The sequence below is a fragment of the Tachysurus fulvidraco genome, chromosome 7, assembly GCF_022655615.1.
Source record: "Tachysurus fulvidraco isolate hzauxx_2018 chromosome 7, HZAU_PFXX_2.0, whole genome shotgun sequence".
Lineage (NCBI taxonomy): Eukaryota > Metazoa > Chordata > Actinopteri > Siluriformes > Bagridae > Tachysurus > Tachysurus fulvidraco.
Genome location: NC_062524.1, coordinates 2,833,679 through 2,847,658, shown reverse-complemented (window position 1 = coordinate 2,847,658; position 13,980 = coordinate 2,833,679). Strand labels below are relative to the sequence as shown.

General features: G+C 37.1%; 1 protein-coding gene across 23 annotated transcripts in view; it reads left to right on the top strand.

Annotated features, from left to right (window-relative positions):
• Positions 1-3,191: 3,191 nt before the first annotated feature.
• Positions 3,192-13,980, top strand: part of LOC113650479 — a 289,734-nt gene continuing 278,945 nt past the window's right edge. For 21 of the 23 annotated variants that reach the window (XM_047816738.1, XM_047816737.1, XM_047816728.1 and 18 more), the window contains exons 1-4: positions 3,192-3,296; positions 4,722-4,932; positions 7,885-8,289; positions 8,455-10,096. In XM_047816738.1, coding sequence (XP_047672694.1) covers positions 7,935-8,289; positions 8,455-10,096 — 1,997 coding nt within the window. In that variant the 5' untranslated portion in view covers positions 3,192-3,296; positions 4,722-4,932; positions 7,885-7,934. Of the gene's footprint in view, positions 3,297-4,219; positions 4,238-4,721; positions 4,933-7,884; positions 8,290-8,454; positions 10,097-13,980 lie in introns of those variants that run through there. The other 2 variants (XM_047816721.1, XM_047816720.1) reach the window with 2 other exon arrangements.

The following is a 13,980-nucleotide window of genomic DNA, read 5'->3' as shown; positions in this document are numbered from 1 at the left end:
GTGAACAATCAAGAGAAGACTTCACCAGCGTGAATACAGAGGGTTCACCACAAGATGTAAACCATTGGTGAGCCTCAAACACAGGAAGGCCAGATTAGAGTTTGCCAAACATCTAAAAAAGCCTCTACAGTTCTGGAACAACATCCTATGGACAGATGAGACCAAGATCAACTTGTACCAGAGTGATGGGAAGGGAAGAGTATGGAGAAGGAAAAGAACTACTCATGATCCTAAGCATACCACCTCATCAGTGAAGCATGGTGGTGGTAGTGTCATGGCGTGGGCATGGATGGCTGCCAATGGAACTGGTTCTCTTGTATTTATTGATGATGTGACTGCTGACAAAAGCAGCAGAATGAATTCTGAAGTGTTTCGGGCAATATTATCTGCTCATATTCAGCCAAATGCTTCAGAACTCATTGGACGGCGCTTCACAGTGCAGCTGGACAATGACACAAAGCATACTGCAAAAGCATCCAAAGAGTTTTTTAAGGGAAAAAAGTGGAATGTTATGCAATGGCCAAGTCAATCACCTGACCTGAATCCGACTGAGCATGCATTTCACTTGCTGAAGACAAAACTGAAGGGAAAATGCCCCAAGAACAAGCAGGAACTGAAGACAGTTGCAGTAGAGGCCTGGCAGAGCATCACCAGGGATGAAACCCAGCGTCCGGTGATGTCTGTGTGTTCCAGACTCCAGGCTGTAATTGACTCTAAAGGACTTGCAACCAAGTATTAAAAAAGTGAAAGTTTGATTTATGATTATTATTCCTTATTAATTATTATTATACTGTCCCCTTACTTTTGGTCCATTAACAAGTGGGAGGCACTGTTGTAATTCCTACACCGTTCACCTGATTTGGATGTAAATTCCCTCAAATTAAAGCTTGTTCATTTCATTTCAAATCCATTGTGGTGGTGTATAGAGCCAAAAATGTTAGAATTGTGTTGATGTCCCAATATTTATGGACCTGACTGTATGTATAAGGTTCTCTCATTAAATAAACAATAGTAGGGCTACATTTTAAAATAAGAGAAAATAAATAAAATGTGAAAACTGTATATTTAAATAAAGTGCTTCAATTTTCCTTTTATATACCACTCCCCCACTTTTATATCTCAGTGAGAGAACTGAGCTCTAGCTTGGCTTGGCAGGATTTTAAACCTGGGCTTGAATGGAGTCAGGGCCGTTCTCATACACGTGGAGGTGCTCATTAGTGAGCCTGGAACCATATTTAGTTTGGATTATGTTCATTGTAGAGAACGCTGCCTCGCAGTTGTATGTAGAGCCAAACATGGTCAGGATGTATAGGGCTACTTTCCTCAGACCCAGGAAAGCTGTCCCAGGGACGCTGTCTTCAGATTTTAGTGAATATGTTTGTTCAATACTTTGTTTTGTCTCATAATGGCGTTTCACATTGCTACTTTTAAACTTAAGTAAAGTTGGCCTCATATTCACAGATTCAAGTTTCCTGAGTCAATAGCTCCTGAACTAGACAAATAACTACACAAATAACACCTCTTTTTTATCGTAGTAAAGTAGAGAGGCAGCTACAACCAAAGATTCCAAGGGACCGTCTGCAAAGTGCAAAACCAGAAAAGCGAATACTACAAAAACAGTCAATAACTTGACTGTAATACACTGTACTTTCACCAAACTTAGTTCGCACATCACTGATTATACTATAGAAATAATACAACACTTATTTTGGGGAAATGTCTTTTTGTTTATTTTTTATGATTTTTCATAATATAGGAAAATCATAAAAAACAAACAAACAAACAAAAAAAACATTTCCCCCAAATAAGTGTTGTAGTATATCTATTAGGACATCGGGGATGTGTGATCTGATTTTGGTCACAGTACACTGTATTGCAGTAAAGTTAATGATTTTTATAATATGAAAAATCATAAAAAATAAACAAAAAGACATTTCCCCAAAGTAAGTGAACACCAAAACCCTGATGACCCAGCCAAACAAAATATTTTATTTGCATAATTTTGCACAGTAGTTTTGTGAAATTCTGCTAATTTAAACAGGTAGTGCATCTTCTCATCCATTGAACCGTAGTCGAAAAGCTTTTCGTTTTAAAGACGGGTTTCTTCAGCAGCACAGTCCGTTCACTTAAAACAGGTCAGACATAATTTTTTAGCTCATGTCTCGACAGTGTATACAAACTCGCCACCTTGTTCATCTCCTCCCACATTGTCTCACCAGTTCTACCACTCTTTTTCTAATAGATTCTGTCAAATGAAAAGCTTGCTTTGAAATACTTATATTGTTAGAGACAATTAAACCCTTCACAGGTCAATCAGTTTTATGTTACCTAAAGGTGCTTAAATATTTTTTCTAAAATTTTAGGTGGGTTCAAAATTTTATTCCCACTGAGCTCACTCCTCATATTTCTCCATTAAGAAGTTCCCCCAGGATTTGACTTGATCTTAACTTTGTCTTGACTTTAATAACTTAAAGTGTTAACCTATTTTCCCCTATTTTTTTGCTAACTTTATTTAGTTCAAGCGTCCGTACGTTTTTTAATGATGTTGAAACATTGAAACAGTATATTACCAGGTCTCTCAATTTTTGGAGACAGGCAAGAGTGACATATTTTAAATGTCTAGAGCCCTAGACTCAGGCTGTAAAACTGTAAGCTAAGTTACAGACACTCATGAAAACTGATGCTGATTATCTGGGAAACTTTCTCTAACAGCAGTCACAATGTCATTGTTTTTTTTTTATTTTTTATTATTTTTTTTATTGGTTGTTGCGTTAAATCTTACCCATATACAATAATGCTATTTTCTGATTGGTTATTGTGTAGCCTCTTTTTTTGATTGGTGGATAAATGTCAGGCTTGACTAAGAACTCCAGGGGAGACGCGTTAGATTCCTGCCCGGTTCCATAGAGACAGCGGTGCGGACTGATACATTTTGGGTGCTGCGGCTTATTAAATATATGATAAATAGTAAGTTTTTCTGTGTGAGAAATACAATGTGTGGTGGGAGAATGTGACAAAAGACCCAAATGAGTGACTGTCACGCTCAATGCGTGACACTTGAGAGCCCTGGATAACAGGGGCCTCAGTGATTAATGATTTGTTGTCTGTAATGTGTTAGGAATATAGAAAAGGTAGCGCTTAGGCGCCCTCTAGCGAGCTTTGAAGGATTTTCCGATATTGTGCATGTGAGGGAGAAATGCGCCTCTCTCATTAGTCATTCTGAACAGGAAGTTTGTTTGAGACGTTGCGGAAGTGTTTGCCGTTTATTAATAACTGTCTGCGTCCATTCGAGAAAAGTGAGTTCATTATTGTTCACCTTTGTTTAATATTATATATATCCATATATTTAGCAGTAAATGAGTATTTTATCAGGAAAGTTTGTTTATGAGAAATGTCAAGTCATGCTAACTCCTGTGACATTAGTAATTGCCTGGGATTCAGACATTTCTTTGCTTTCTAAAGCAGATATTTTAGTATTGGTTCTGTAAACTTTATAATTGTTTTAGAGACTTGTACTATTGCTGTTTGCTTTGAGCCAGACATAATGCTAAGGTTGCCTTTATGAAGAAAAGTGCTTTATACATTTATACCCCTCAATAATCAGTACAAAAACTGTCAACTACCCCAATATATATACCATTAAGAGCTAAAACGTGTAAAAAATGGTAAAATTATAGGTCTTCTAAATGAATTGTAATAATAAATGGTTTGTAATAATAAATTAGATAATATTAAATTCCCTGCTCCATTACACAAGTTGGCATCAGCAAACTATTGCCTTGGAACATAACGCTTGATTACTGTGTGTGACTGGGAGAGTAGAGCTACAGTAGCGCTTAAGATGAAGAGAAGTGCTGCACAGCAGACTACTTTCATCACACTTTAAAGAGAGAGAGAGAATAAAAAAAGTTAAAATGTACTTAGAAAGAGGTAGAATAAATGTTATAATCTAGCTAATGCAACTCCATGTGCTGTAGCTTGTTTGCTAATTCTTCGAAATGTAGACATTATTAGTATTACAGGTTAGCACAAAAACAACCTTTTGTTATTTTAGCCAAATTTTATTGTACTTGTTGCCGTTATTATAGGCATCAAGGTTGATGGAGATTATGGCATGCTGTACTTTGCATACATATTTATTCCAGTTTTATTACACATTACTCTATTCTCTGGTTTCTGAACTTTCCATGGTGACCTGAAGGTTTGAACAGTGTGCACATCTTCAAATTGATTATAGGTGACACCCCAATCAATGCCAACAGTTTTCACACTTGTACTAACACATTCATGCCATTTGGCAGGCACCATTATCCAAAGGGACTTAATTTGATCTCATTTATACAACTGAGCAATTGAAGGTTAACAGCCTACTGAGGGACCCAACAGTGGCAGCTTCCTGATATTCAAACTCAAAAGCTTCCAATCAGTAGTCCAACACCTCAACCATTGAGCTACCATTTCCCCATGTTTACAGCTGTGCAGAGAAGAAATGCCTTTGTTTCCTTGATAAAAATCTTTTCAGTTGTTTCTTTGTCTGAACTACAGTGGCATGTTAAAATCTCACAATATATCATGTGTATTAGTTTAAAACAGTTACTGTGAGCATTGCACTAATTATGCCTTGTGTAATTTGTTTTAATGAATGAATTATTTAATCATAAAGGCTTTGTGGATGAATGATGGATACATTTGAAATTAAATAAGATTTGTCTCCCCACCAGATATGAACAGTGCTTCACTCTCATGTCCAGTAGGTGGCGGAATATGCACTTATAAGTGACCAATTTTAACTACCAATAAAATGGAGAAGAAGAAAAAGCTGCTTCTTAAGACTGTAATAGCGGGTGTCCGCCACTAGTTCGCGAAAGTTCTAGATGCTGTTTGTGGACGTTTTTACTGAAGTCCCGGAAATCATTCTGATTCACGTTCAAGGTACAAAATATTATTTCACTGTAACTACTGGTGTATAGCTAACATTAAACACTTTTCGTTTACATTTCCGTGTTTATTTCCGGATATAAATCTATAAAAGCTGCCTTTAACATATAATAGTAACTGTGACTTTCGGTTTTGATCCTTCACTGAAAGCTGTGCACGTTTTCTCTGTTTTATTCTATCCCGGAGTATCATGGCTGATTTATTATTATTATTATTATTATTATTATTATTATTATTATTATTATTATTATTATTAAAATAGCACATTTTCACATTTATTCTCTAACCCAGCCCTTTCTGTGGAATTCTGGACATTAAGAATTTATTCAAGAGCAAAATTTGTTAAAACAGTTATGAAGAATTTTTATACATCACAAATATGAATATAATTTATGTAATTAAATATGCAAAGTCTTTAACTTGTGAGAATTAAGATTCTATTTATCGCATTGGTTGTTTTTCTTTCACTTTTGTTATTACTAAAACAAATTATTGTAGGTGTTGACTATCTACATGTCAAGGGACAAGTTTATCATATGCATGGCTTGCTTTTGTTAAGACTGATTGAAAAATGTTTAAATTGAAAACTGATCATATGTATTTGCTTGTGTTGTCATATATATATGTGTGTGTGTGTAATAAATATATATATACAGTGGTACCCCGCTTATCGACCTTAATCCATTTCTTAAAACTGGTCGAAATGGGAAAAGGTCGAAGAGCGAATGTAATTATCCCATAAGAAATAATGGATACCCAATTAATCCGTTCCCGACCGATACCCAATAATTAACAATTTTTGCCGCGTTTTTAGCAGTATTAATACTAATACATAAAATAATACAGGTACATAAATAATATTTTATATAATTGTCACTGTTGACACACCTGCTCCGCTCTCCGCCCGGCAACATAGAGAGGCAAGGTCGAGAAGCGGGGATTTGGTCATTCAGCGGGTGCAAATTTCGGTCGAAAAACTGTTCAATAAGCGGGGTACCACTGTAATATATATATATATATATATATATATATATATATATATATATATATATATATATATATATATATATACACACACACACACAGTACAGACCAAAAGTTTGGACACACCTTCTCATTCAAAGAGTTTTTTTTATTTTCAGGACTATGAAAATTGTAGATTCACACCGAAGGCATCAAAACTATGAATTATATACGTACATAACAAAAAAGTGTGAAACAACTGAAAATGTCATATTCTAGGTTCTTCAAAGTCGCCACCTTTTGCTTTGATTACTGCTTTGCACACTCTTGGCATTCTCTTGATGAGCTTCAAGAGGTCGTCACCTGAAATGGTCTTCCAACAGTCTTGAAGGAGTTCCCAGAGATGCTTAGCACTTGTTGGCCCTTTTACCTTCACTCTGTGGTCCAGCTCACCCCAAACCATGTCGACTGGGTTCAGGTCCAGTGACTGTGGAGGTCGGGTCATCTGGTGCAGCACCCCATCACTCTCCTTCATGGTCAAATAGCCCTTACACAGCATGGAGGTGTGTTTGGGGTCATTGTCCTGTTGATAAATAAATGATGGTCCAACTAAAAACAAAACGGATGGAATAGCATGCCGCTGCAAGATGCTGTGGTAGCCATGCTGGTTCAGTATGCCTTCAATTTTGAATAAATCCCCAACAGTGTCACCAGCAAAGCACCCCCACACCATCACACCTCCTCCTCCATGCTTCACGGTGGGAACCAGGCATGTAGAGTCCATCCGTTCACCTTTTCTGCGTCGCACAAAGACACGGTGGTTGGAACCAAAGATCTCAAATTTGGACTCATCAGACCAAAGTACAGATTTCCACTGGTCTAATGTCCATTCATTGTGTTCTTTAGCCCAAACAAGTCTCTTCTGCTTGTTGCCTGTCCTTAGCAGTGGTTTCCTAGCAGATATTCTACCATGTAGGCCTGATTCACACAGTCTCCTCTTAACAGTTGTTCTAGAGATGTGTCTGCTGCTAGAACTCTGTGTGGCATTGACCTGGTCTCTAATCTGAGCTGCTGTCCACCTGCGATTTCTGAGGCTGGTGACTCGGATGAACTTATCCTCCGCAGCAGAGGTGACTCTTGGTCTTCCTTTCCTGGGGCGGTCCGCATGTGTGCCAGTTTCTTTGTAGCGCTTGATGGTTTTTGTGACTGCACTTGGGGACACTTTCAAAGTTTTCCCAATTTTTCGGACTGACTGACCTTCATTTCTTAAAGTAATGATGGCCACTTGTTTTTCTTTACTTAGCTGCTTTTTTCTTGCCATAATACAAATTCTACAAGTCTATTCAGTAGGACTATCAGCTGTGTATCCACCTGACTTCTCCACAACGCAACTGATGGTCCCAACCCCATTTATAAGGCAAGAAATCCCACTTATTAAACCTGACAGGGCACACCTGTGAAGTGAAGACCATTTCAGTTGACTACCTCTTGAAGCTCATCAAGAGAATGCCAAAAGTGTGCAAAGCAGTAATCAAAGCAAAAGGTGGCTACATTGAAGAACCTAGAATATGACATATTTTCAGTTGTTTCACACTTTTGTGTTATGTACGTATATAATTCCACATGTGTTAATTCATAGTTTTGATGCATTCAGTGTGAATCTACAATGTTCATAGTCATGAAAGTAAAGAAAACTCTGAATGAGAAGGTGTGTCCAAACTTTTGGTCTGGTCTGTACTGTGTATATATGTGTGTGTGTATGTATGTATGTATGTGTGTGTGTATGTGTGTGTGTATATATATATATATATATATATATATATATATATATATATATATATATATATATATATATATATATATATATATATATATATATATATATAAATTGAATCTAATATGTAATCTAATATGAATCTAAATTGATATAACAATATATATTTATTTATTATACTATGCTACTTAAAAAAATATTCTTGTCAGTTCAGTGATGGTGATGGATGATTTCATGAGGTTGAAAAAGTGACCACATCATGGCTTCATCAAATGTGTCTGCAAAAGAATATGTCAGAAATGCTCGTGAAAATCTGGTTGGACGTCTACAAAACCTGCCTGTTATTGTTGAAAAACTTCACCAACAGAATGTTTTCAATGGCAATGAAGTTAGTGAAATTGAGGCAGAACCAGAAAAGTACAACAAAACCAGGAGGATATTGGACTGGGTCTTAAACAAGGGCGAGAAGGCCTGCTATAAGTTTCTCAGAATACTGGATCGTGAGAGGAAATTGGTCTTGCCAAAACCAGATTCTACTAGTCAAACTCCTGATTTACATACATGGATCTCCTTGTTCTCCTTTAGAGATGAGGATGAAGATGACTACATTAAAGGTAAGACTGCCTGATATGTGCACATGAATAAGTTAGAAATTTACTCTGTGCACAACAAACATGATACAAGAAATATCTTACATATTGTGGTAAAGATTACTTTTGCAATTAAAATAAAGCCTGTTATTGCCATGATTAATGCTTTTATTCTATCTGTAATTTTAGGACCTGTCTCATGTCATCAGCTGCAAAATGATTTGAAGACAAGAACAAAACAAATTCTTTTACGAAGGTGGAGTCAGAGTCTGCGGTTCTATGGAGGAAGACTACAAAAAAACTTCACTTTTATTCCTCTGGTGTTGGACACAGAGACAGAAAATAATACACCCCGTAACAAAATCACACTGAAGAGCAAGAAATCTAAAAAGTCCCGTTCAAAAAAGATGAAGTCCTACATACCAAAGGACACACAGACAAAATCCCCTGAAGATTTAGTGAATAGCAGTGAGAAAAGTATCCTAATAGTAGGAAAACCTGGAATTGGGAAGACGACAGTTGTTCAACAGATGTTACATCACTGGGCAGAGAGAAGTGACAGAAACCTTGACTTCATGTTTTACTTTGATGAAAACACACTGACAAACATCTCAACTACAGAGAGCTTAGAAAATCTTCTACTGAGCAAATATTTAATGTCAAATCCACAGCTTAAAGAAAATGCTGAAGAAATCCTGCAGTATCTACAAGAATATTCTGACAGTGTGACTATTGTTTTTGATGGAATCAGAGATTTTCAGGAGAACACGGTTTTGCTGGAGATCAAGGACCATGACCTTCTGCCTGAAGCAAAGATAGTGGTAACATGCAGGCCTGAAGTAGAGTACGAGTTCTCTGACTGGACAACATGTAAAGTTTATGTTAAAGGTTTCAGTGGAGAGTCAATTTATGATTTTTTTAAGATGATGACAGTTAATGAACCAGAGTTGGTAGACATTGTGATAAACAATCCTGCTCTCTTCAGTCTCTGCCACGTCCCTATGTATGCTTTGATGGTGGCAGCCTGTATTTCATACTACACTTCTGAAGAAGCACAGAAACACTTCACAGCTACTGAGCTGTATGTACGAATATTTCGTCACTGTCTACAGAGACACGGAAATAAGACATTGCTTTATTTAGATGGACACATTAAAGACTGCAGAGACATGGTCCTGTCTTTAGCAGAGAGCGCTTTCAATGCAACCAAGTTAAAAACTATCAACCTGGAGTTTGATTATGATGAGAGAGGCATTTCTGGTGCTTTCCTGAAGACTGTCTCTGTCGTGTCACCAGCATGTGCCAAGACATTTTGTGCATTTTCTCACAACACAATGCAGGAATTTTTTTCTGCTCTCTGGCTTCTAGAAAAATCAGAAATACTTGATGAGGTTCTCCGTCTGTGTCAGAATGAAGACAGTGAACACATGAAACATATAATTCCTTTTCTCTGTGGGATTCAATCACAAACCATCACTGATGATCTGAAGTGTCTCTTTCCATTGAACAAGCTCAAGGACAATATTGATGGGTTCTTTGAGAAGGTCTTAAACACTTTCTTTGGTGAACAACCAGATGATGAAAACACTGACATTGCCTTCATATGTCAGTGTCTGTATGAATTACAGGCACCTGAAACCTGCTGCTCATTTCTAGAGAGAATAAACTATCATCTAGTTTTGAGTGATGAACATCTTGACCCTTACACCTGCTGTGCTGTGTCCTATGTAATCAGACAATCCACAAATACAAAGGTTCATCTTGATTTGGAGAACAGTGCTGTGTCCCTCTCAGGGCTGAAGATAATTCTCAAACATTCACATTATCTAAGGTATTATATATTCATATTGTATGCTTTTTGGGTGTAACAACAGAGACATTTTGAATGTGATATTATATGGTTGTGCATAAATTTATATTACTCAATATATTCAGTTGACTACAGCAGGATTATAAAAGTACAGTAACTGAAATGTAATAACATCTGACTGTGTGTCATACATTCAGTTCTCTATGCAGTGTATACTGAAACAAAACTGTACGTTAGATTGCATTAAAGAAATGGTTAAACATTCACCCTCTGGCCAAACCTTTGCAACTCTGTGGGCAGGTTTCAGCACAATTCCAAATTTCATTCATATATTTTTTTATATTTATATTTTAAATCTTGAAGTTTCCATGGACGACTTCTATGAACTGGTCTTTAGTTCTTTCCATAGATTTTCTATCAGATTTAAGTCAGGTGATTGGCTGCGCTAATCTAGCCGCTTTATTATCTTTCTCCAAAGCCAATTGAGAGTTTCCTTGCCTGTGTGTTTGGGATCATTGTCTTGCTGAAATGCCCACACTTCTGGATAAATCCCTCTGTAATCAATGGCATCAGTATTTTTTGCAAAAGTCTTGAAAGAGCTTTTTGCTTTTAACCATCATGAGCTGTTTCTTCTGTGACAGTTTGGTAATAATTTGGGACTGAACCATCTGATATTACTTTCCACTGACAAGGGGCAGATTATTTTCTAGGTACTGACAGATCTCATCTGGTGGCTTTTTATGGCTTTTTGTACCTCCCTTTCTTCATATCTTCAATATTGTTTCCTGTGTAATTTTATTTTTCATGTAATTATGGATTTAGAAATATATTTACTGGGAAAAATGATGTGGTTAATATGTATTTTACAGCATGTTTATATATTCTGATTGTGTATTTTTTCCTTTTTCCAGGCATGTCTCAACAACACTAAGTCAGATCTGGACAATTGCCTTGAAGTGTGAGGAACTTAATTATCTGATAAATCTGCTACAGTTATGTGGGAATGAGATTCACATCCCAACGAGCAGTCATAGAGATGTGCTTGAGCAAGCTGGAAAATTTATAACCCGATATGCAGAACAACCAAATCTCCATCTGCACTGTGATAAAGACCCACAACAGCTCACAGATCTTCTCTTAAGCACAGTGTTCTCATGGCTGCCACACATCAGCTCTCTCAAGTGAGTAACTCATGAAAACAGTTCTCTGCTATACATTATGTCCCAAATCCATGTGAGTCAAATAAATGTATTTTAACAAAAAAACATCACTGATTATAAAAATTAAATTGTTAAACAAGTCATTGATTAGTTTTAATTTTTGAGGAGCCTTTGCTGTACAAGTCCCTGTATATGAGCCATTACTATAGAACGGGCATCACCAAATGGCGGACCGCGATCCGGACCGAGTGATTCTAATATTATCATATTAAGCATCTCCTTATTGTAATCTAATATTATAAGATTATATAAGCTCATTGATATTAATAAAAAGAGAAATCTTTCGTTCATGCGCAGTTAATCTAGTTACGACAGGAGCGTCATCAAAAGCCAAGCCAAAAACAGATTGTTTCTGTTCCATACTCCAGAGCAGAAGGTGGCAGTAATGCACCTAATTACGCTGGCAGGACAATTAAGATTCAAACTGCTGGCAGGACAGTTACATGTCCATTTCTCTCACTAGCAACGGAAGATGGAAAGGGAGTAAGGAGAGGTGGAAAGGAGAGAGGAAGAAGGGAGCTGCTCAAAGCTCTGCACTTTTCTTTTATTCAGTAAATTCTGCCCTGTTCTATTTTACTTGAAATGTTCTTTTTTTCTTAAAGATTAAAAGCACTTTTATTTTATTCAAAAGATTCTGAATGTTTTACATTACATGAAATATAGGCCCTAAGTTCAGGCTGCTCAAAGCTGCGTTTGCACTTTTTATTTATTTTATTCAGAAGAAATTCAGTGTCTGTTACTTGACATGTAGTAAAGACAACTACAGGATTGTTTTCCATTCAAGTGCCAGACAAGTTCAGACTTTGAAAACACTTGAGATTTAACAATAAATTATATAGAAATTAATGTGCGTTATTGATCTTATTAACATGAGGGTACACTATATTAAGTGACAATATAAGATTCGGACCTTTGCTGGGAGGAAATTATAGTAACTGGACCCCTTTTGAATTTTAATTGAATACCCCTGCTATAGAACATATTATGTTTTATAATAAACACATTTAATATTAACCCATTTAATTTAAAATAGAACCTGATTAGTGTTTCTACTGGTCAGAAACAAATTTTGCAACAATTAGAAGCATAAATTTAGCTGGAATGTGTTAGATTTTATTGTGTTTTATTCTTCAGTTTTACCAGTACCAGTCTTACCAGTATAACCGTAATCCTCTCTACCCTACTTAAACTCAAATTGGCCTGAACTGACTCTTAACACAGATGATTTTTTTCCACAACCCAGAGGCCAAACTACCAGTAATCTGATCTAAACTCCACTCTCAGTCTTAAACAGTCTCTGGAACCGTCAGTCTGCTATGAACTCGTACTTTTTAAGAAAATAGCAGGGGTGGTGTTTGCAGGTTTGGAACTGCTTCACATCTCTTCCATGTCTCATCATTTCATCCTTCAAATTTCATACAGTTTCCTCTCTGATCAACCTTCTCATCATTGTCATCTTCCAACCTCCTGGTCCCCTAGGTACTTTCATGAAGATATGGATGTTTAAAATCGATACCTCTCTCACAGTCCTTTGAGACATCAACAATCTCCGGTCTTCTTGTTTTCTCCTTTTGCATTTCTTCTCCCTGACATTTAACAGCTGCAGTCCTAAACACAAGACTGGAAATGTACTGGACCTGATCTTCAGACATCAGTGCTTCCCCACTACACCTTCTTGGATTGTCACTTGGTATCCATCTCCATCACTCTCCCTATCCTGTTTACAACTATCTAGCGTGGTGCTTTTCTCTTCCACTCTGTCCTTTGTAGCAACCTAACATCCCTTCCAGACCCTGACTACTTTTTCTCTACACAGACTATTTTCCTTTATTCATGAAACTCTTTCTTCAAACCTAGGAACAGTTCCTGCCCTGTTTCTTGGCTGTCAGAAATGTTGTGCAGCAACTGGAGAGAATTAGTTGTACAGCAGAAACCTGCTTTTCAGAGTAGCTTCTTTTGATATTCTGATCTCCTTTGTCAGTAGGTTCCTGGCCTGCTTCTACAGAATTTTGTCCTCCCTTCTGTAGGCATCTTCATTGGCTTGTCGAAGTTTAATCAGTTTGGCTGTGAACCATGGCTTTTTGTTACTGTATTTGCAGAAGGTTTTGGTTGGCATACACACTCGTCTTCACAAAAACTGATGTACAATAACACAGTGTCAGTCAGTTCATCCAGGCTGTCAGTACCAGCCTTAAAGATACTCCAGTCAGTGCAGTCAAAACAGTATTGTAGTTCCTTCTTTGCCTCATTGGTCCACCTCTTCAATGTTTTACTACAGGCCTAGTAGATGTTAGTTTCTGCCTGTATGTTGGAATAAGATGGATCAAACAGTGATCAGAGTTCCCCAAGGCTGCCCTGGGTACAGAGCGATATGCGTCCTTAAGAACTGTGTAGCAATGATCCAGTGTATTTTTCTCCCTTGTTGGACAATTTATATGCTGTCTGTATTTTGGAAGTTCATGTGTTAGTTTTGCCCTGTTAAAGTCTCCAAGAATAATAAAAAGAGAATCCGGATTATTTTGCTCCAAGCCAGATATTTGGTTTGCCAGGTTTTGCAGACTCACGTTGCCCTGCGGTGAATAAAACGGTTTACAGTTTATGAAGATTGACTCCAGGTTTTGGCTGCAGTATTTATTCAGCACTGTGACATCTGTGCACCAATGTTCATTAATGTAGAATCAGATT